The sequence below is a fragment of the Drosophila subpulchrella genome, chromosome 2L (genome assembly GCF_014743375.2).
Source record: "Drosophila subpulchrella strain 33 F10 #4 breed RU33 chromosome 2L, RU_Dsub_v1.1 Primary Assembly, whole genome shotgun sequence".
NCBI classification, from domain to species: domain Eukaryota; kingdom Metazoa; phylum Arthropoda; class Insecta; order Diptera; family Drosophilidae; genus Drosophila; species Drosophila subpulchrella.
In genome coordinates, this window is record NC_050610.1 from 1,491,882 (window position 1) to 1,516,225 (window position 24,344).

Consider the following 24,344-nt stretch of genomic DNA (forward strand, 5'->3'; position numbering starts at 1 on the left):
GGACGCGACACGAGAAGGAAGCCCATAAATAAAAACATCCCTTGAACATTCCATGTATATTTATTTTTTTGTGACCCAGAAGATTCGGTTTTTTTAAATCGTCTACAAAACAAAACCATCCGCTTGACTTTGCGGTTTGACTTTGAAAAAACTACAAAAAAGAAGAATTTTCGACTAGTGAAACTCTTTGCCCTTCAGAGTACTGGGCTTAACTTTATAAAAAAATTCTACAAAAAATTTTAGCTTGGCGTTCGAAAGACAAAGCGTATACGATTTCTTAGCATCCCTTGGGGATATATTTAACTATGTTCAAAAGGAATTCGGGGTCTTTTCAAGCAGTTGTATTACTAAAGGCCTAAAAGGTATATTGATTGGCCCAAACTGAATTTATTTAAATATTTTAAAATTCATTCCTTTTTTAAAGGGGTTGCTTATAACCAGTATTGCGTATCCCAACTACTAAATTTTGATGGTATATAGTTGGAATGGACACTGGCAAATTGAATACTCCAGCCTAAGCCATCGAAGTCTGGTGTCTTGTAAAATCGGACCACAACTTGACTGCGCTGGCTCATGTAGTCTTGGGGGCCATCGGAACCACAAAAGCGACGCATCTGGCGCTCCACTCCGGTCTCATCTTGTTCCAGGAACTGGAGATAGTTCGTCTGACAAGTTTTCACCGAGCCCAACAAGATGTCTGAAGAGGAACGAGAAATATAGGGAATCTTGAAACAACATCTTAAACTCTTTTAACTCACGAGATATTTTGAGAAGTACTTTATTGTTATTGGGCACACGAACGATCCACCGACAGTCGGAGTTATTCCGCACAACCTCCGGATAGTAGGGATTGGTGAAGGTTCCCGCGGTGTTGTAGAAATGACCCCCACATCCTGGTTCCTTTTCCACAGGAGTGGCCAGGTAGGTGATGTCTAGCTTTTCTTGTTTTGACTTTGCAATTAATTGTAGGCGCAGCTCATCCGTATGGCTGAAGAGGGTGTTTATTGTACTCCCTACCCCGCAGGTGGGCTCCAATGATCGATTGCTTCTGTCGAAAACCTTCAAAATATATGAACAGCGGAACAAAGTATCGCTGTGGTAAGGCATGTACAAGTACAGACTCAGTGTGTGATTTACTGGGGCTTGGATAATGATATTGCAGTCGTTGGTAGCCGATAGACCCACTCTCCCCTGCAGGCCGTTGTAGTGGCGATCGCAGCTGGAGGACAACGAGATGTGCACCTGGAACCCGGCACCGGAAGTTAATCCGTTTGACCAGTACCTCAGGTTCAATTCGCCATTGTCGGCGTAATAAGTACCTGGCTTCACGGTCCCACAAAATACGTGGTCAGTGGCGTGTATTGAGGACTGGTCTCTGTGGAAGAACAGCTCACTGTCAACCTCCTGATCCACCATCTGGGCGTCCTAGTGAAGCAGAAGCAGTTAGGATCAGTAAGTTCTATAAAGTTATTTGTTTTAAATATGAAATAACTAGTTTAGAATTTCTGCTGTTGTAACTAAAAATTATTATTATTGCAAACTTGTCAATTGTTACACAAGACCGTATTCTGGTTTCAATTGGTAAAGTACCCATGATGTTAAATAAGATATCCTATCTACAGTTCAGAAAACTAGTGTTGTGATATATTTTTTGAATGATCCTCACCTCTTTACTGTAGATCTTCAGGTATTCGGCCACACAGTTTCCGTTGGCATCGGGACCTTGAAGATTGAAGTTGACAAAGTGCACAACCAGTGGTGAATCGCCTAAAACTTTCCAAAAGCAACCAATGCCGTAGTCCCGAGCGAGCACCTTCATCGGACTGCCCATGGTAACCTCTTTAAGTCCGTCAGACTTCAACTGGATTTCTGGGAGGCCGCAAAACCGGGGAACAGCATCTAGACTTAGATCGAAGCCAGAGGCGTTGCCCTGGGAATCGGTGACGAATCGAAGAAAGAGCATATGCCGGGAGGTATGAAGGCTAGCCGGTTGATCCTGACCGCAGAAACGACCGATGATATTGGCTAAGTGTCCGCCGCCGTCCCGCAACTCCACATAGTCCTTGTGACAGTTCGACGAGTTCTCCACATTGAAGTTACCGAACCTCAGTTTGATCTGCTGATCGATGTTCACTCGGAAAACAATGTGGCAGTCCAGATTGGGGGCGTAGCCTTCTGCGCTGTTAAACTTGCTAAAATTGTACCTGTACGATCCGTTTAGTTGAATCTGCTCGTCGCAGTTTTTCACCATGCTCACTATTGCTCGGAACCCATCTGGTAAAATATAGTTACTGATATGGTTGTAGTAGCGTATCAGACCCCGATCTTGGGAAATACTGATTTCCGGCAGATGGTGTGTTATGCTCCCGCAAAAACGAGCTCGTCGCATTTTAACTTCCGGAAAGGAACCGGCGTAAGTCTCAACGCCGTTGTCAGAACAATTGTCATTGCCATGGGCTTCGAAGTTCAGGAGTTCGAACTTAATAGTGATCTTATGGCCGGCGGGAGCCGAAAGATACCAGTAACAATCAACCCCGGTATTGTTGGGGGATTCGACTACGCCCGCTTTATCAACCGTGCCTCCGCACTGGAAGACACTGTATTTCAAACGAAATAGCTCTCCGGGGACTAAGCTATCCATTTGAAATACCACTTTTATGGCCTGCGGCGCTGTAAATCCACGTCTAGAGGTCCAACCGCAGACGCCGGATGTCCTTGCACGGCCCTCGGCATACTGCATGGTCAGCGTGAGTTGGTACGATGGGCACGTGGGTGTAGACGGGAAGCTGACCAGCACATGTTGCTGCTTTGAAGGATACCGTGGCACTATCGTCCAGCTACAGTTCACACGTCTTCCATAGCTTTCAGGAATTTCTGGATTTGTAAACTGATGTTCCAAATCTTCGGCGTAGAGTAACCCTCCGCAATGTCTCTCGAACTTGGCCACAAAACCATCGCCCACCACAGCGTCATTGGAGCTAAAAACTAACTTCATACGCCTCTGGGTTGAGTTTATCTTCTCTGGCGCTTTTCGACCGCAAATCCTCTGGATATCGGTCCACGATTCAGTGTATTGCTGGACAAGAAGAAAGTCCTTGTCGCAGCCGGGGCTGTCCTCAATGAAGAAACGATCCTGGAAAGTTAGCCCGATGTAAAAGCCTTCATCCGCCGTTGCCTCCCAGATGCACTCCATGTTGTTCTTGTACTGCTCTCGAAAAACTACTGTCGGATACGGATAGAACCACTTACCACCACACTCCCATTTCGATGCGAAATCTATGGATAGATTGAAGGTAGCGTTGGGGGAGAAATTATCGGAGTGGTATTCCATAAAGAGATTATTTACTATCATTTCGACGGTATCGTTTTCACAATTGATTGCCAGTGGTTGGATACTGTCTGGACTCATATCAATCTATAATAGTGGGGAAACTAATTGATTATATTAAGTAATACAATAAACGCCAACACGTTTTTACCGTAAGATAGTGATCGCGACAATACTGTTCTCCCTCGACTTCATTCGAAGTGGGCAGATTGTAGGTCAGTGACCCGATCATTGCATTGTCGCCGGATAAAACAGCCCAGGAACAGTCGATAGCTCCCTTGATCCCATCCATTCCCATTGGTTCTGTTATTGTCAGAGCCTCATTCTCTTTGAGGATGTGCACTCCGCCACAGGCCTGAATGCTGTAGCTGAGCACGAGATGGCTCACAGGTTCGGTTAACGACACAACTAGTTGGATAGGAAAGGATACGCGTGTAGAGGGCATGACTCCGCCGGGTGTATAGCCACAGAGCCGGTGGTTGATCAATGGATGCGACCCATATGTACTGGTTATGGAGAGCGGTGAGTGTGACTCGCAAAAGGTAGAGCTTGCCATCATTAAAGGGCTATTTTCGTACTGCTTCACCTGGAATAAGGGAAAACGGCAACTGGAATATTTTCGCGCAACAAAAACAGACAATACTTTTTATAGCCCTTACTAGTAGAGGAAAAGGGTAAGGTACTTTAGACGGCAGACCCGTAGTGAAGGCGACTACTACACAGAGAGAATTCTGACGTTCTGATCTGAGTTGAAAATGTTCTTAAAATGAGAACGTAATTTTGTGAGCTCAAAATGTTCTCTTTGTGATTGAATCAAGTTGAGTTTGTACTTAAAATTTGATTAAACCAAAATTGTCCTCAAAACAAGAACGAAATGTTATACATTTAGCACGTGGTTCTTAAATGAAATTCAATTTGTTCTCAGAAACCCAATAATCTCAAAATGTTCTTCAAGTAAGAACGGAAAGGACTAAAAATAGAACAAAAAGTGAGTTTCGACTTGAAATGGTGTTGCGGATTTTTTATAACGCCTTAGTATCTTTCGGTTAACAGTTAGCACGCGTTAGACCCTTCTTCTTTGCTCTTCTTTTGAACCATTCGGCTGGCACATTTCATCTGCGTTTCGATTTGTTTGTGCCGCATATATTGCAAAAAGTTTAAAGTGATGGAAAGTGAAAGTGACGAGCAGTTGTTAAAGTTCCTGAAGGATATTGAAATGGAGTCCATAAGAAAATTCCACGAAGGTTAATATAATTTCGTTAGTACGTAGAAATAGTACGTTTAAAATAAAATACGTATGTATGGAATGTACATACAAATGCAAGTGTTTGCTGAATTGTTTTTAAAGATTGGCTGCATTGAGTGTGTTATTCTCCAAGAATTTGGTAAGGACAAATTCGTTCGTGTCCACGTGTGTTTATGTGTTCTATCTGTATGTATATAAAACACATGTAAACAAAAACACTTATAATTGTCAGAAAATCATATAAAACTAATAATTACTCTCACATTTATTTTTGTATTTCCAGCACAACCTTACATTACATTAATTTAGATTTATATATTTATAAGCATGTATATGTACCATAATGTTATATTATAAGCTTTTAAGTTATCAAATATTAAATACCTGTCACCAATTTAATAAAAATATGAAACTATTAAAAACCAAATAAACGTATTTTTGCGTTTTTTGGGAAGAGTATTCAATTTTAAATCATTTTTCCTTTTAATATAAGTTTAAAATGTTCTTCTTTTGATCCCAATTTCAGATAAAATCAATATCAAAATGTTATCATATTGATCCAAATATGTTCTTAAATTAAAACCAAAATCAACTTGAAAATGGAACGAAATCAACTCATTTCCCTTTTTTAGTTCCTACCATTTCGTTCTAGAATTAAGAACATTCGGCTCAAAATAAGAACATTTGTGCTTACACGGTTTTTTAAGAACGAATGTTCTCAATTCAAGCACAATGTTCTTGGTTTTTCCTCTCTGTGTATACATACACTAAGAAATAAATCGACTTAATCGACTGCCTCGACTATCAGTTACCTGTTTCTCAGCTAAGACCTATCGTTCATTCCTATCGGCTGTTTACGAGAAATCACTAACACGCCACATAACGTACTAGTCAAATTTCGTAAGCAGCCGATTTTCTGAATAAATGTATCTCCATCCCTCTCGCACTCTAATGAGATTGCTAATTATTATTTATTATTTGGTAATAACTTTTTAATGAATGGTCCGATTTAAATAATTTGTGGCATGTAGATGAGTATTGATAATAAGAACAAAATCTAATTTAAATTTTAACAAAATATTTAAAAAGTGGGCGCAAGACGGGTTTTAGCGTTGTGGGCGTTAGAGTGGGCTTGGCACAGGAATCTACACGCCAAATTCCAATATCCTAACTCCTATAGTTTCCGAGATCTCAGCGTTCATACGTACAGGCGGACATGGCTAGATCGACTCGGCTAGTAACCTTGATCAAGAATATATATACACAGAGAGAAGTATCCAAGAACATTGTTCTTGAATTGAGAACATTGTTCTTGAATTGAGAACATTGTTCTTGGATACTTCTCTCTGTGTATATATAAGAACATTGTTCTTGAATTGAGAACATTGTTCTTGAATTGAGAACATTGTTCTTGAATTGAGAGCATTCGTTCTTAAAAACCGTGTAAGTACATTTTGGTATTAATATAAGTACGAAATGGTGAGAAGAAAAAAGTTAAAGTGAGTTTATTTGACAACTTTTTGATAAGTATACACTAAGGACTGAACTAATAGTTTATTTGTACATACAATGTACTTAAATACCGCCAATTCAACTTGATTCGAGCAAAATAAAAACATTTTCAACTTAAAAATGTCGTTCTATTTTTAAGAACATTTTCAACTCAGATGAGAACGTCAGAATTTTCTCTGTGTACTTTATGTCGTCGGAAACGCTTCCTACGATTAACGGGTATAAAAATTTGCAGTGATCGATCATAACGAGTGATACAGCATTCGAAAGGTATCGCCAAAACGAAGGGTATTGCCATATCACTGTGGACGGCAGTACACGTAGTGGCGAAGCGCGCAAGAGAGCGTGCGAAGACATCTACTATACATAGCCGCAGAATTGAAAATCAAATGCAATCTGATCGCAAATGCAATCTGATCGCAACGAGTGATACACCAATCGAAAGGTATTGCAAAAACTAAGAAGATTGCATACCAAGACTTTCGAAATATAGATTTATTTGGGAGAAAACGCGGTGAAAGTGTAAAAGTAAAAATTTAGAAAATTGGAGCTGCTGGATACGGTGGGGATAAAAGCCCCCAGCTGTTTAGCTAGTTTTATTCTTACTGAGAGTGCGCGTCGAATGACACCTCATTTGTTGAAATTCGTTGTTCCGTTCAAAAGTAATTCAAAAAACAAGATTTTCTTCTTCCCAAAATGAAAATGTTTGTCCCTTTGTTTGTGGGTTTGTATGCATCCCATCTTAGTTTTAGGGTTTTGGAAACCCTATAGATGTATAAAGCAGCTTGAAATAGAAAACGTTTGTTCTACGACTTTTGGAAAAACCCGCTAGTTTAGCGGGAAATAAAAAAAAAAGCCAGATTTATAATGCTTATAGTATCTAAACAACTAATGCTACAGAAACGTATATATATATATATATATTTCTGAAAAGATAATTTAATTTGCTAAATACTCTTCATACAGTAAAATGGTCTGAATATAATAGATTTAGAGTTATGCTAAAAAGTTATTTTTTAGAGCCACTTTTTGACTATTTTCTTAAAATTGAGTGAAACGATTTCTTTTTAAATTTTAAATCATATAGCCCTTAAGATTCCTCAACTTTTGATATATAACACTTTTTGCCCTAAAAATTACCGTTTGGAAGATATTAAGCAATAAAAAGTGTAACTCGTTTCAGCTCTGTATACGTAATATTTCATACTTATTCGAGTAAACAAGAAAAAAACCAATTTGATGAAAAATATTCTTATTAGATTTTTTTAAACGGAAAATCTGTTATGGCTTTAGGGTCCCTTACTTGCATGAAGCTAATCGAATTAGGAAACTTGATCTATTTGTTCGACCACTTTGGAAAAACCCGCTAGTTCGGCGGGAAATGTAAGAAACGACAGATTTCTCTTGGAATCTGAAACTATAGACTCCAAACTCCTTGAGACTCCAAACTTGTGCTATTAAAATAGGTAATTGAAGCGATAAAACTTGTTGTGCCTAATTTAAGGTGGCGTTCAGCTAAAATTAGGGGTCGAATCTGTGTGTTTGGTTTTTCAATAGCCAGGCCATATGGGGACGCCTCCTAGTCATGGTATTGGGGTACTTAAGCTCTTGAGCAAAAAAAACTTCTGATATCAAACAAAAACACCTCTTAACAAGGTAAAAAGTAGTGGCGAACGCGCATTTAATAAAAATTTCTGATATCAACAATTGTGACGAAAAATGATATTACATTCGATAAAATAAATAAACTATATTACATTTATGTATTCGGCACGCTACAACAGAAAATTTACGTGTAGGTAACTAAATATTTACTGTTGCGGGCCGAATTCATAAATTTAATATAGGTTGTTTATTTCATCATAATATCATTTTTCGTCACAATTGTTGATATCAGAAATTTTTGTTAAAGGCGCGTTCGCCACTACTTTTTATCTCGATAAGAGGTGTTTTTGTTTGATATACTTTTGGCCTAATAATGAAAATTTGAACATATATCATCAAAATTGGTTTAATGTTTTTCAAAGTATAGCACGGTTTATACACTTTTGCATGGTATCCAATTGTTGTAGCACTTTTTCCACTCCGATTGAGACACTTCAAACATGGTTTCCGAACGCTTCAACAGCATCTTCTGGCGACAAAAATCGTGGACCACGCATTTGTCCCGTTATGTGCGGAAATAAAAAGAAGTCATTGGGCGGCAAGTCAGGGCTGTACGGTGGATGATCTTCAGGCGCTCAGAATGGACAATCTCACGTTTCTCAACCGCAGCAGTCGCCACATGGCCCGTTTTATCAAAGAAACAGGCGACCATTTCCTTTGAAGTGCTTCTTTCACGAACAACTCTCGTTGGATTTGGCTCGACTTCAAGGACCCACACGGTCGATTGCTGTTTCGTTTCGGGCTCATAAGTATAGATCCAAGATTCGTCACCTGTGACGCGATTGTTTTTTTCCAAAATTTCTTTGCACCAATCCGCATGACCCTTTTTTAAGCGATTGTCGAATTATGTGGGATCCAACAAGAAAAACCTTTTCTATATTCTAATGTTCTATATCACCAATGTTCTCTGCACAAGGACAGTTTTTCGGCCACGGTTGAATTCATTAATCCAGTCACCGCCAGAGAAAGATCGATGCACTTTTGTCGCACGTTCGAAATTGTGATAAATGATTACTCGAAAATGTTCACGAGTCAATTCCATTTTTCTGCCGAGATAAGATTTTGACTAACGTGGACACACATGAAAAAGGTTTATAGAGCTTTTATCGATAAAAATCCAAACTTTTTTTGAGATAAAGCCAATTGGTCCTAATATGGCTAGAAGTGACCTAGGCCAGAAACTTGAATATCAGCCCTTGCTGCTTTCAAAATCAATTAGGGTATTCAATTGCGTTGCAAACGTTTGAAAAGTGTAAAAGTGTAAGCAGTTCCAACAACAATTTCCATACAAAATAGTTTTCAAGGCCTACAACACCCCAGCCTATGTATACAAATCTGTTGTACTTGTGTAGAAATAGGGGGTTAATAATGGGTACGAATTTTATCTAAAATACTAAAAATATACTGAAAAGTTGGGTTTAAGGGCATGGTAATGACAGTTTCACTGTCATGAAAGAAACAAATTTGAATTTTAAATGCAAAAAAAAAAAATTTGTCTTCTATAAAACAAAATCATTGAATAACAATTTCAATGGAAGAAAAACTAAGCGATGCTCTGAGAGCGAAGTTAATAAAGTCCTAGATTATATGTTGGAGAAATACAACAATTTAAAAGTTATCTTTCTTTTGTACGTCAATTTCCTGCAACGATGTTTTAAAATAGAGGGCGTTCACTATTCTCGTCTGGCAAACTTACAAAGTTTACACTTTTGCAACGCAATTGAATACCCTAAATATGTTTGTCCCTCTTTTTGTGGGTTTGTTTGAATCCCTTTTTGGTTTTGGGGTCTTATGTACTTTATGGGTGTATTAAGAAGCTTGAGACATAAGGCATTGGTTCTCGACTTTTGGAAAAACCCGCTAGTTTGGCGGGAAATCAAAAAGAAAAAAACAGATTTGAAAGGCTTATAGTTTCTAAACAACTAATTCTGTAGATTAAATGTATTTCAATCTACTAATAACACTGCCTTTAGTTTTTATTTTCAACCACTTTTTGGCTACTTTCTCAAAATTGGTTTAAACGATTTCGTTTTAAATTTCAAACTATATAGCCCTTGGGATGCCTCAACTTTTGTTATATAATATATATATCTTTTTGTCATAAAAATTACCGTTTGGAAGGTATTGAGCGATAAAAAAAGCGACCTGTTTCGGGGTCGTGACGATAGCAAAATACAATAATGTTGATATCAAATTTTGTGACGAAAAATGATTGTACCTTCGGCTAAATAAATACACTTTTTTAAATGTTCTCAATCAGCCCGCTACAATAGAATATGTTGTTCTAAGCAAGAAGCTTAAATATTTTGCTGAAGCGGGTATAATGAAAACATTTTTGATAGTGTATACTTATTCTTACTTATTTACTTAGTCGAATGTACAAATGTTATTCGTCGCAAAATTTGATATCAGAACTATTGTATGTCGAAGGTGCGATCGTCACGACTCCTTACCTGATTAAGATGATTTTTTGTTTGATTGTATTCGTCAGAAAGTATGTAACAGAACTAGACATGTCCGTCTGTCCGTATGAACGTGTAGATCTCGAAAACAGTAAAAGCTAGACAGTTGGGATTAAGTATGCAGTAACGAGTATTACAATTGACATAACAAATCATATACACACAAAGGTGTCAGCTGAACATCGGTACAGCTAATTTTAAGTCGCTTACCTGAATCAGAATGGTACTGTTTAACGGTGGCTTGATGTCGTAGATGCAGTAAAGTGGCTGGGTGAGATTGAAACCCTCGAAGGCCATCTCATTAACCACGTTTTGCTCGAAATGAAACCGGGGGCACCAACTGGTTCCGAAGGCCTTAAAGCGCAGCTTTAACCCACGATGACCATTGGAAGGCAGGGAAACTTTGATGGCCATTGTGTTGTCGCAGGACTCAATCGAAGAGGGCCGATCACTGTCAATGTCATAGCGCCACAGGAGGGACTGGAATTGGTGATCGTTGGCTATCGCGAAATGACTTTCGGTTGTGATAACATTACTGTTCATTTTGGGCAAGTCAAAGTCCACGATTTCCAGGCGTACTCTCTGGCCTTTCGGAACCTCCAGTCGCCATACGCAGTGCGTAAAAGTATTGGTTCCCTGTGGGTAGCCGGGGGTCTGAAGAACGCCCTGAATGGCCCTAATGGTCTCGTCACAGCGGGAGCCCACTGCGTTGTAGCGGAAGCTGAAGCCCTGGTCCGCCGGTGGAACGCTATCTAGAAAGCGGTACCGGACAACAACCTTGTTGGACTCAGTGACCAGATGTTGCGGAGTGTCTCCGCACACAATCATGCTATTTGTAATGCGCTTCTCGCCATCCATCTCCTCGATCACTAGATTTTCTCCCTGGGGACAGTAACCGTTCTCCATCGCGGGGAGCTGTATATATTCGCTTTTCAGCTCGATAAGTTGGTACTGTTCCAGTTCGATGGTGTAAACACATTCCTTCTGCTCCTCGTCCTCCTTGTCGTGCTTGAGTAGCAGATTGCGCGGCGGGGATTCTATAACCCCCACGGGGCTGTGGAAGGAGCCACCGCACCGGGCCAGTTTCAGACTGGCTCTGAAGCCCGTATGCGGCTCCGGAGTATCTGTGTAATAGCGAATCCTGAGCTGATTTCCGGAGGAGTAGATAGTGCCCGGGCTTCGACTTCCGCAGAAGCTACCAATCTCCGGTCTTAGCTCTGTGCATCCGTCGTTCACTTGTACGAACTCTCGGTGGCACTCTCCGGCCAGATCGAATTTATCCTGGAAGTGCAGCACTATTCTGTGCTGAAGCGGAGCTGTCACAATCCACACGCATTCGATGTGGGGGTGGGGCGGTTGTGGGTATAAGGGTGAACTGATGGACTCCTCGTCCTCGACTTTGGAGAGATGGATTCTGGTGGAGCAGTCGTTAGACCATTCTCTGAATCGGAAGGACATCAGGAAGCGCGGTGTACCTACGTAATGTACCTTTAAATACGCTCTATTTGAATCGGTTGTCAGTTCTCCCTGTATATTATCCTCGCTGTATTTTCCAATGCCCAAGAAGGGAGAATCTTCATCGTTTCCATTGCGCACTACTAGGAAATTATCGATCCTGCCGGCAACTTGGTTCTGGAACTGCGATTCGGGGAAAACGATTTTGATTCTCCTGCCTTGCCGCACTTCCAAGGTCCACACGCACTCTTGGATTCCAATGTTATATTGAACCAGGAAATCTTTTACGTTGACATGTCCTTCGGAGGCAATAATATGTGATCCGCAGTCCGTACGCACTGAAGCTTTGAATCCCGTCTTATTATGCGAAGCATCAGTCTTAAAATCCACTCGGAGATACGGCCTACCGTGAAAAATTGTTGCATTCCCGTCATTGGGCATACTGCACAGCGTACTTAATTTTGACCATGTCTTGAGGTCCTTACTGCTGGAGATTTGCACGTAATCTGCTAGACACTCGTCGGCACTTCTATAAACCTCCAGATCAACGTCAATCAGCTGAAGAACCACATGTTCTGCTTTCATTGAGGGAAGCAAACTCCAAGCACAGCGCAATAGGTTTCCGTAGCCATTTGGATAGCCTGGTGATTGCAACACCATGTCTCGTCGATTGACGGCCATGGCATCGATTGTGAACAACTGGTGGTGACAAGAGGTCATGTTCTCTGTGATCTGAAGTGGATCTTTGGACATCCGCTGCCAACTTAGTCGGAAGGGACCCCTGCTGGCCGTAAAGTAGACTGCATTCGCGCTAGATCGGAAAGGCTCTTCCGGATCTATGACCTCGATAGGAGGATCATTAGGCGAATAACCATCGTAGAATAACAAATACTGTTGGTCCACATCCCTAAGGTTGAGCACTGTTATTATTATCACATATCCCTCATCCACGGTAATAAGCCAGCTGTACGAGTGGGAATCCTCGAACTTGCTGGGATAGTGCGGCGATTCCACAAAGCCATCAGTGCCATTCAAATAGTTGTGGCGATCTGAGTAATATCGAAATGAGGGCAAGAGCGGGAACATTATGAATACATCTGTACTTACCGTAGTTGTAGGAAGCCACAAATCCATCGCCCACATTGACGTCATCGCTCCTGAACTTCATCCAGATAGAACTAAGCGAGTGAATGGTCATAGGCACCTGCTTGCCACAGTAGGTCCCAATTAGGTTTCCCTTGTCCGAACCCTCGCGCACCTCCAGATAGTCCCGATTACAACCCTCCGATTCCTCGATATCCATTGCCTCCAAGGTGAGACTGATGGAGTTGCCATGATTGGTCTGCAGAACCCAGATGCATTCAATATTCGGCGGATACGAGGCGGGATAGTCAGGTGAACTAAATCGGCCAGACAAGGCTGAATAAACGCTTCCACAGGCCGTGTCCATGACCATGTAGTAACCCTCGAATTCCTCCACCAGCATCAGAGGTACACTGATAGTCAGCGCCGGGCCATTGGAGATTAAGGCGGGTGGATGTAATCGGCAGTATTGGAGACGTGGTGATCCAGTGTCTTCTGTTCCCTCGTAGATCTTAACGCCCACTGCAAAGCAGTCCTCCTCTGTGGGATACATTGTGTTGGCTTCGTCGCGCAGCTTTATGTCCGTGGGCGTAAAGATGATGAGCTTGCTGGGCTCCTTGCTCTGGAGCACCCACACACAGGTCTCGTTTCGCGGCGCCTGGCGCTCTAAATGGATGTACTTTACGTCCGTGTCGTCTATAACCACCTGAAAAAGAAAATCAAGTTTATTTTTTGGGAGATACTATATAATTGGAATAACCACCGTCTGTCCACAAGACTCATGGAAGTGCAGCCGAAAGCCTTTGTTTGTGTACCAAAAATTGCTGATAAATCGCACCAATGCAAGATTAGTTGCTGACATCTTCGGTATATTGAATTCATCATTGTTATTGCAAAACTTGAAAAGCAACTGACCCTCGGTGTCGTGTTTCTCGAGGTCAAATGCCTCAAGGTAGTCCTCGTAGCAGGAAGATGAATCTTCTAGAGCAAGGTCCTGCAACTCGAAAACGATCCGGTGGTGTGCAGACACCTCTACCTGCCACTCGCAGTGGCTGCCACTTGGATAATGCGACGGATAGTTGGGAGACTGAATTACTCCGTTCCGGGCTGACAATTTCCCTCCACATGCTGTGGAAAAATAAAATACGTATTAAGACAAGATAGGAAGTTAACTTCGGCAAGCCGAAGTTTGTATACCCTTGCAGTTATAACTATTAAATTTAATTCGAAATTCTTAAAAATACCAAAAATGATATTCCCAATAGTATAATATGTCAAAAAACACCGAAGCTATACTTTGTTTCATATTATTTTCCCACCAATTTTCTAATTGTTCCTATGGCAGCTATATGATATAGCCGTCCGATTTTGATAAAATTAAAATCGAAGCGTAGGAGGTTATATGTTAAGAAAAACCAAATATATAATTTTTTGAATTTTTTTTCGATTATTCCTATGGAAGCTATATGATATAGTTGTCCGATCTGGCTGGTTCCGACTTATATACTACCTGCAAAAAAAGAAGACTTTTGGGAAAGTTTCAGCCCTATAGCTTTAAAACTGAGAGACTAGTTTGCGTAGAAACGGACGGACAGACGGACATGGCTAGATCGACTCGTCTAGTGATGCTGATCAAGAATATATATATATTAAGGGCTCGGAAACGACTCCTTCACAGCGTTGCAAACTTCGGACTGAAATCGTAATACCCTCTGGAAGGGTATAAAATAACCAACAATGTCTAAGATACAAATTCTAACATATGTTCTAGGTGCTACTGAGTTGTTATTAAGTTGATGTGCTTGCAAATACCATTTTCGTTTTTCGTAGATCACAATAATTAACTCACCACTTTTCACTGCCTGATAAGAGGCCATGAAGCCTCGACCATTGTGCGATCCGTCTGAAAAAAAACGCACATGCATTTTATGCCCAGAACTGGTGATAAGCAACCTGGCTGTGGATCCACAATGTCGTTCTGGGATCTGAACTTCACTTTCATGATTGGACACCTTTAAGAATTGACGTATTATTTGCGGTACCAGAAAGATTTAATTCCATCACTCACTGTCAGCGCGTCCTTGGTGCAGTTGACGCTATCCTCGAGATCTAAGTCGGTTATATTAAGTTCAATAGCACTGTTCAAATCAACTTTGATAAGCCAGTAGCACTCCAAGTTGTTTGGATACATTTTCGGGTAGCTTGGAGACTGAAAAGAACCGCTCTCACCGTGCAATTCCTCCAAGCATCCTTCCATGCGGTAGTCTAGTTGGAAATACAAACTGCTGACGTTGTGGACAACGGTGACAACTTCCGCATTTGTGTAAAGCGTTCCAGGCGTCATAATTTCGTGGCTCTCCTGACCAGTTATGATGTAGAGTCCTACAGGCAGGGAACTTGGCATAAGATCCAAATGGGATATTTCCAGACGAATGTGATTGCCCTTAGGAGCTCGGATCGTCCAGCTACAATTTATTGGTATGGTATCCCATTGGGCTTCCAAGTAGTTCAGACTTTCTATAGATCCAAATATGGCTGTCAGGTTTTGCACGCAGTTGGTAGTATAGGATATACGGAAGCCCCTCTGAGGGAGGTACAAAATGGATTGGAAGACTATTGTGGCCCTGCTAGACTCAAGATGGATCAGTCGACCCCCCTCCTCAGGCTGACTACAGAGCGTCACATCTGGCTCCTTGTTTCGTACTCGACTTTCAAAGTAAATATTTACACTACCGAATGAGCAGGGCTGGAGCAACGCTAAAAACATGTCCTCGATAAGCAGAGAAATTCCCGATCCTTGGTGAACACTTATATCCCACTCGCAGTAAGAATTTTTGGGAAAATGGTTTGGGTATCTCGGTGAAATTATGACTCCCGTGCTGGATCGAAGGCTACCACCACATCGAAAGGCCAAACCCCGCCAACGGAGACGGAAGCCACGCCTACTAATCGCTGAATTCGTGTGGAAGAGAAGCCTTAACTCATGACCGAAGCTGGGAATCCGAGTGGGAATGTCACTGCCACAAAACCGTCCAAGCAGCGGGGAATCCGTTCCTCCGCCGTTTCTCACCTCCAGGTAATCCTCTGAGCAGTTGCGTGACTGCTCGAGATCAAAGAAGTCCACTTCAATCTCCAGCTGGTAATCAGCCCGTCCTGTCAAGTGCCAATCGCAGTCCAAGCTGTCGGAATAGTTCATCGGATAACCCGGAGAACTTATCATCCCGCTGGATCCGTGTAAGTGGCCACCGCACGGCTCACGATCCTCGAAGGTGTAGGATAATTCGAAGCTTATATCGTGTAAATGGAATCCAACGTTGTCGGTAAACTTGATGACTAGTTGGCGCGTGTGGATTATAAGATCTTCTGGCATGTCCATATCGCAGTATTCAAACAGGCGCTTGTTCTTCTTATGGCCCAATAGTAGATCCCAGTTGTCGAAAATCTCCAAAGAAGTAAAGTGGCAGGAGTGCAGACTGAAGCTAATCCAGTGCAGCCGGATGGCCCTGTTCCTTGGAACCAGTATCAACCAGTAGCAAGGATCTTTCCTATCATAATTGGTAATCGCGGCTCTCGACATCCGTATAAACTCCCCCGAAATCGTGTGAACTCCACCGCACTGGCCGTTTCCGTTTGGCAGCGCCATATACTCCAACTTGAACCCACGTCCCGCACTGTCCGCGTCCGTGGTCAAGTGGAACTGCAGGTAGTTGGTCTGGCTGACAAAGTCTTCCGCCGGTTGATTATTGCCACAGTACGGTCCCAGAACCCGCCTGTTCAGAGCGTCGGTTACCTGAGAAAAGCGTATGGATTGAGGAATATCACTCTCATGGAAGATTTTTCAAAAACAAAAGAATACTACCGCTTGTGCAGGTCTTGCCAAAGTCCTGCACTGTTACATTTATGCGTTTGTGTTGAACTCACCTTCAAGTTAGTGGTCAAGCAGTTCACATTATCGTCGTCGTCCTCGACGCTCTTCAGCTGGAAGTCGATCCGCTTCACGGTGATAACCGTGTTCGGGGCCGCTTTAATCGTATAGGTGCACACCTGATCTCTATTGTCCAAATTCGGATAACCGGGTGAGGTCAGGATGCCCTCGGCAGCGTCTAGTGTGAAGTCGCAGGAAGTCCGATAGTTGAGTTCGAAGCTGCCTGAGCGGGCATAAAACTTGATCTTCAGACGATTTGACTGCGAGGTGAAATCAGGGGGATTAGAGCTCGCCCTATCTGATCCACAGATCTTTTCCAGCAGGTGAATAACGCCCTCATTTGTGACATCCAAAAGCTCTAAGCAGTCGGCGTCGTCCAGCTCCAGGCGAACAAACTGAAGCGCTATCTGTTCGCCGGCAAATAAACGGATCTCGTACTCACAGGAAACGAATTCTTCTTCTGGCCCGTCTGAGGGAGATTTGGAGATGGTGCCCTCCTTGTCCGTATAAATGCGACCACACCCGGGCAGAGACTCCTCCACGGAGTAGTGCAGCTGGAAGCCCGCATCGCTGCCTTCCGCATCGGAGTGGAAATTTATATCCGCCTGGTGGGTGAGTAAAAGCAGCGGCGTCGGTTCCGCGCTGCTGCAGAACTTGGCAACCACGCGTCCAGAAATGGTATCCTTGATCTAAGAACAAAGTGAGTTTCTAGTTTTCTACGACAAAGAGGCTAGAAAGAGCAATCACCCACCTGCACATAATCAAAGTCGCAATTGGCGTGATGCTCCAGCTGCAGACGGAAGAAGGTCAACTTGATGCGCTTGCTAATGGGTGCCACCAAATGCCACTGGCAGTCCATGTTCATTGGGTAATTGCCCGGCGATCCAGGAGAGCTGAGCGTACCCTGGCTATCGAAATCAAACCTGCCGCCACACTGCGGACGAATCGAGTTCCACGTGAGATTAAAGCCCTTCTTGGCCGTCGCGTTGTTGGAACGGAACCGAAGGAACAACTCATTCCCGGAGGACACCAAATTCCCACCGCGTGGCAGTTGGTTTCCACAAAATCGGCCGAGTACTTGGTCAGCCGCCGATCCGCCATCGTTGATCTGCAGCCAATCGAAGCGGCATTCCGTGGAGTCCTCCAGGTCGAAGCTGTTGAAGGTCACATTCAGCACCAGCGATTCATTGGTGCCGATGACCCAAACGCACTGCGAATTGTGCTCGAGCTGATGACCCTCCGGCGGATATATCAAACTGCCACTAAGGGATTTCAGCCTGCCATTGCAACTACTGAACTGCACGGAGCAAATGTGACCAATGTAACCCGGCTGACATTGGCACACGAAGCTATCGGCGCCCACGACACTGCAGCTTCCTCCATTCTGGCACGGATTTAGATCGCATGGACTGGTATCCGGCTCGCAGATCGGCGGACGAAACCCTTGGCGGCACAGGCAGGTGAAGTTTAAGGGTCCGGCGTCCAGACAAAGGCCACCGTTCTATTCTTATACACATATAAGTACTTTAGATACTGAAGGAAAGAGGAGATTTAAGGGTGACGACTCACCAGGCAGGTACGACCTAAGCAATTAGAGGTTGTTCCGTTGATGCAGCCACTCGGTCCAAATCCTGATCCAATCAGGCCCATGGGACAGCTGCACGATGCTGTACCGGAAAACAGGTGGCACGTAGCTGCCGGATGGCAGGGATTGTCCCTCCTCGGGCAACTGCTGCCGGGGGCTCCTCCCGGTACACTGCTGTCCGAAGGATTCCGCTCGCACTTCTTTCCGTCGCCGGTCCACCCCAAAGGGCACTCGTCGCACTGATGCGAACCGTAGGTGTTTATGCAGTTCACCTTCGGATTCAGACTGCAGCCACCGTTGTTCGTCTGGCACTCGTCCACATCCCGGCAGCTGATTCCATTCCCGCTCAAGCCGGCTGGACAGGGGGCGCAGGTGAAACTGCCAGGAAGATTGATGCACTTGGTGGAGCAGGGCGTGTGGGCCGCTGACCCGCTGCACTCGTCCACATCCACAGTGCAAACGGGGGTCACACCATTGGTCTTCCAACCTGGATCACAGAGGCACCGATAACCAGCGTCATCTGAGCTCTGGACGCAGGATCCATGACCACAGAGTTCCCAGGCACTTGACTGTGAGCAGTCCGCCTTTCGCTGGGTGCACTGCATCCCATGCCAGCCCGCTGGGCACAGGCAGCTGAAGGAGCCAAACTGGTTGATGCACTGGGCTCCATTCTGGCAACCCAGATCGGTGCCCTGGTACAGGGCGCACTCGTTAACATCCACCTTGCACGTGATGCCCTGAAAACCCGCAATTTGGGGGAGTAACGAAGCATTCAATGTTTGTCAAACTTGCCTTTAAAGGGGAGTTGCCGAAAAATATGATCATGGCTTTTTGAGTCATACTTTTTATAAAAAACAAGTTTAATTTGTTACTGATAAATATTTTAGGTGCTAATATTTCTTTGTAAGATAAAAAAGAGGTTTGGTACCTGCTAATGGGCTGCCCATATAATCACATAGTTCTGTGTCAGTCAAAGAATTACTCCTATGATATTATCAGCAACACTATGAATGCGCAATATATGGACAGCCCCTACACTCAAAAAAAAAAATTACCATAAATATTAGAAATTCGCCCGTGATTTTAAAACGCCATTGAATTAAGAAATATTTTCTTGAATTAAGAAATATTTTCTTGATTATAGAAAAAGTTTCTAAAATTTACGGAATTTCGCCATATTTTTTTTTTCTTTGTAAAGAAGAAGAGGAAGAATAAAACTTTTTCTTTAACTAACGGCGAATTTTTCTTGATTTTTTTTCTTGAAATAATGGTAAATTCTTACTTAAATTTAGTAAAGAAATACCCATATTTTAAGGAAAAAGTGACTTTTTTTTATACATTTTGATGGTGGTCTAGCTGGTAAAGACGTCCGGTCAATAAATAATCGTACAAAAGTACCTGGTTCGAGCCCACGCCGCGGCAAGTGTATCCTTTGTTTATTTATTTTTCTTTTTTTTTTAAATTTATTTAATTTTTATTCTTATTAGTTTCACTTTTCTATTTACCAAATTGTTTAAACGGTTGTTAAAAGAGTTTAGATGAAAATAAACGTTATTGGTATGCGTAAAGCTGGACCAAAAGCACCATAGCCCTCTTTAGTCATTGTATGACAAGAAGCACGCGTGGCCGAATGGTTAAGACGTCTGGCTATGGTGTGAGCGCAGTTGCGGGTTCGAGTTCATGCCGGGGTTGTCTGAGGTAAGGATTTTTCCATTTGTTATTTATATGTTTATAAAAAGTATTTATATAAAATAAATCTTACATAAATACAGGTAAATATAAAAGTTTATATACTATATTACCATGTAATAATTGCCTTTAAAATTAGAAACGGTTTTATCCATTTAAAATCCAAAATTGGTATACAAAACCAACCAAATTCCTCAAATGTAGAAAAAGGTAATCTTACAAAATAAATATTTTTTTCTTATTTTAAGAAAATTTTCCTTAATTTTAAGGTTATTTACCATACATTTAAGAAAAATTGGTCATTATTTCCAGAAATGGCAAACAATAAATTCAAGAAAATTATTTACTTAAAATAAAGGCGAGTCGCCGTTGGCTCAAAATCATAGGCGATTTTCTTGATTTAAGGGCGAATTTCTTGATTTAAGGGCGATTTTTTTTTTTGGGTGTAAGTTCAAAACCAAGCACTGTAAAATTGAAAACTAAATTTTAAGACAACTATCGCTACAAATCAAATGATAACTCAAACAAATATAATTGTTGCAACATTAATAGAAACATGTTGGCACCAACTCAGACGCCCCTTAATATAATACTCCCCAATATTTTTGGGTTACCAAGTAGTTTTTACCTCAAAGGCCGAACGGCATTCGCAGTGAAAGCCAGTATAGGTGTTCGTGCACGTGCCGCCATTCTGACAGGGTCCACTTGCACATTGGTTTGCCTCCACACGCGTCTGCAGCCCGACCATGCTGTTCTCCAGGACCCTGATTTCGAAATGCAAGCGGAACTGACCCATCGTTATATTTAACGATCTATATCATAATAAAATAGAACAGATCAAATAGAATAGATATAAAGTCAATGATGATAACTAATTTATTTAAGGGTAAATGTTTCCTGAGATTAAAGAAGGGTAATATGTATTTAAAAGTCCCCTAGGTATGGTAAAAAGGGTATCTAAATGTAATGTTCAAAGCATGGTATCCAAATCTGAAAATGATTCTAGCCTGTAAGGATAATTTGACATTGACCTTCTACAAATGAGCCTCTGCTTTCCCTTTAATAACACATCGAGTTGTCATTCCTTTTAGTCCTCTCTTCGCTTACCTCATCTGCAGCTGTTGCAGCTGAATTTGTAATCCGTTTGGACCGAAAGCACGACTTTTAAAATCATCCAACTGATCTGCCATTTCTTGCACATCCTCGAAATTCCCGGGTGAGTTAAAATCATAATTTTGGGAGCCTTCAATGGCTAATAAAAGCGTCAGCACATCAATCTGGTCGTTGATAGTGAGTCCCGAACTTCCTCTTAGTCGGATACTGATATTCCGATCGGCCGCGGATTCGAAAATTAGATTTCCATCTTTACTGATGATTTTTGGCCTAACAATAGAGAAAATTAAATTTTTTGCGTCAGGTGAGAATTGTTGTAAGACTTTCAAATTCAAATAAAATTATGATTTTAAAGGAACTCTTACGATTGCGCAAAAGCCTCAGCCCAAGCCGAGGCAATCGTAAAGAAAATAAAACACAAACACAATAGAGGTCTGCTCCTGGCAAAACCTTTCATTTTAAAACAGCCGTCTTTAAATCACAGGAATTTTGTATGCACTGGATAAAAATTTGAATCGATTCGATGAAATATCTTTGGGCGACTGGGCTGTTTGCAGATTTTGATTTACATTAACACAGAGCGAAGCGGAGGGCGTTTCTTTTCATGAAAGAGAAATAATATTTGGGGACCGCTATATTCGCAATTAAATTAATCGATTAGATACTTCCGTTCCGTTTGTTCTATAGTGTGTGTTAAGCCACAAATAATATTTCAAACCTCGATATTCTTTTCACGTGAATATACCCATTACTTGTAGAGTAAAAGGGTATAATAGATTCGTCGGAAAGCATGTTACAGGGAGAAGGTAGCATTTCCAACCCTATAAAGTATATATATTCTTTATAAGCCGAGTCGAACTTCCCTATGAACGCTTAGATCTCGGTAAGTATAAAAGCTAGAAAGGGAGACTTGCGCAGCGCAAGCAGATTAGATTATACACCCTTGCAGGTCGTTCATATGGAAGCAATACATATACAAATTTTTCCAATTTTTAGAAAACTTAAAAAATTATTACAGGAATTTTAAGGTAATGTCTCCTTTTAATTTACTAGAGTATGTATATGATTTACCGAAAACGAAATATAACGATTTTTGTATTATTATGACATTAATTTTTCCGTCCTTCCTATGGCATTCATATAGGTGCAGTAGTCCGATTTTTATTTAATTTAATTCGTAATTGTGAATTATTAAAAAGGTATATACCAGAGTAGAAGAAAATATGATCATAAGCAACAAAGCTTAAATTATTTTCGTAGTATTTTCCAATTATAGATCTTCCGATTTTTTAAAAATGTAATTCGAAATTCTGAAATATTAAACGAATGATATTATTATTAGTATAAGTTAATATGTGAAAAAACACCGAAGCTATAATATTTTACATTTTTAACCCTTGCAGAGGCTATATTTTGTTTTATTTAATTTGTCAATATCTATCGGCGTGCCAAAAATGATTTTAATTGCTAACAAAGTTAAATTGGTTAGCTGAGTAATGGGTATTTGATAGTCAAAGCACTCGACTATATCGTTTTCTCTTCTTTTCTCATTCGTTTTCAGATTTTTATAAAAAATATTTTGTAACTGGGAAAGTCCATTATATTGCTAAGCCCGATGTACAAGAGAATATTTCCAAAACAAAAAACAATAATTTGTATACCCTTTACTCGTAAAGTAACTTTCCCTTAAGAGCCAACTTTTTCTTTATGTTATGCATTAAGGATACGAAAAGGAAATAAATTATGGGATGAGAGTATAGCCTTAAATATGCAAACAAAAAACAAAAAAGTCGTAGACAGACGTAGTACATTTCTATTTGGCATTCCTAGTGTACAAATAATTGGTCCAACTTCTGAGCTCCTTTTTTCAGCAGTTCGATTATTTTTTTTTGCGGCCACGCCCTCGCAGCCTTACACGCACCAACCTGTTGACCGCCAAAAAAACCTATTTAGCTTAACGTGCCGTGCCACGCCCACCGTATTGCGTGAGTGCCCCACGGGCGGCTCCAAAGCTAAGCGCTGCAAAAAGCAGATAATTGCACGTTGGTGGGAAAAGAGCACGAAACCGGTTCCGCCTGCCTCCTGCTTCCAAGTGGCCTGCTGCTCCATGTGGCATCGGCCAAACACAACTGCAATTCGCTGCCATTTGGCGCTGTCGCCCCTTTTTGAGATCCAAGAACCAGGTCAAGGTTGCTCCGCGGCTGCGAAGATCATTATCGCGTTGCGATCGAACATGTTCGAGGCGAACTTCAAACTCTTCCCATGCAACACAGTTACAGTCGAACTTATTTATCTTTGACAATTTTTGCTTTTTATACCCGTTACTCTTAGAGTAAAAGGGTCTATTAGATTCGTGGGAAAGTATGTAACAGGCAGAAGGAGTCGTTTTCGACCCTTTAAAGTATATATATTCTTGATCAGGATCACTAGCCGAGTCAAACTAGCCATGTCCGTCTGTATGTCCGCTGTATGAACGCTGAGTTCTCGGAAATTATAAAAGCTAGAAAAGTTGGGACTTGGCATGCAGATTCTTGAGGTTCTGGGACAGCGCACGTTTGCTTCAGGTGGGTGCCACGGCCACTCTAAAGCCCACAACCGCCCATAACGCCAAATCTGTCTGTTCGGCACCTACATTTTTTAATATTTTGTAAAAATTTAATGGGATTTTGTTGTGATTATCAATACCAAAACAAGGAAGAACGGTTTTGTTGAGTGCCTTGACGATCGGATCTGTTTCAAATGTTAAATAAAATAAATTTCCAAGGCATTTATTTTAGCGCGGCACACACCTCCGATGCCAGCGCCACGGAACCTAAAGGACAGTAGGAGTACTACTGACCATGCCAAAGCCTCTTAACCTAAATAGCTTTCCAAAAAACATTCTTAGCACTTAGATATGTATTGATCAATAAAATGAATTTCGCCAGACAGTCTATAGCATTATGGGTGTTTGAGGGCGTGGCACTCCGCTGAAACAAACATGCGCTGCCTAAGAACCCATAAATCTGTATGCTGAATCCAAAATTTCTAGCTTGTATAGTTTACGAGATCTCATCGGTTAAACGGACGGACAGACAGGCGGACACACGGACATGGTTAGATCGACTCGGCTTGTGATCTTCATCAAGAATATATATAATTTATAGCGTTGGAAACCCTCCCTCAGCCTGTCACATACTTTCAGACGAATACAATATACCCTTTTACTCTTCGAGTACCGTGTAAAAAAATATTTTCTTATTTTCTGGGGCACTTACCCTTGCTTGTAACTCTTGTTCACC

The 24,344-nt window shown here is 41.7% G+C and overlaps 1 protein-coding gene across 1 annotated transcript; it reads right to left on the reverse strand.

Annotated features, from left to right (window-relative positions):
• Positions 1–265: 265 nt before the first annotated feature.
• On the reverse strand, positions 266–23,172 carry LOC119546092 (cubilin homolog). The gene is made up of 15 exons (XM_037852172.1): positions 23,009–23,172; positions 21,058–21,333; positions 20,579–20,762; positions 18,246–18,998; positions 17,428–18,177; positions 16,673–17,365; positions 14,820–16,541; positions 14,601–14,763; positions 13,515–13,879; positions 12,776–13,457; positions 10,424–12,717; positions 3,480–3,914; positions 1,667–3,415; positions 759–1,425; positions 266–697 (listed from the first exon to the last, which is right to left on the reverse strand). The coding sequence occupies exons 1-15, from the start codon at positions 23,170–23,172 to the stop codon at positions 432–434; spliced, it is 11,163 nt and encodes a 3,720-aa protein (XP_037708100.1). The 3' UTR covers positions 266–431.
• Positions 23,173–24,344: the final 1,172 nt, after the last annotated feature.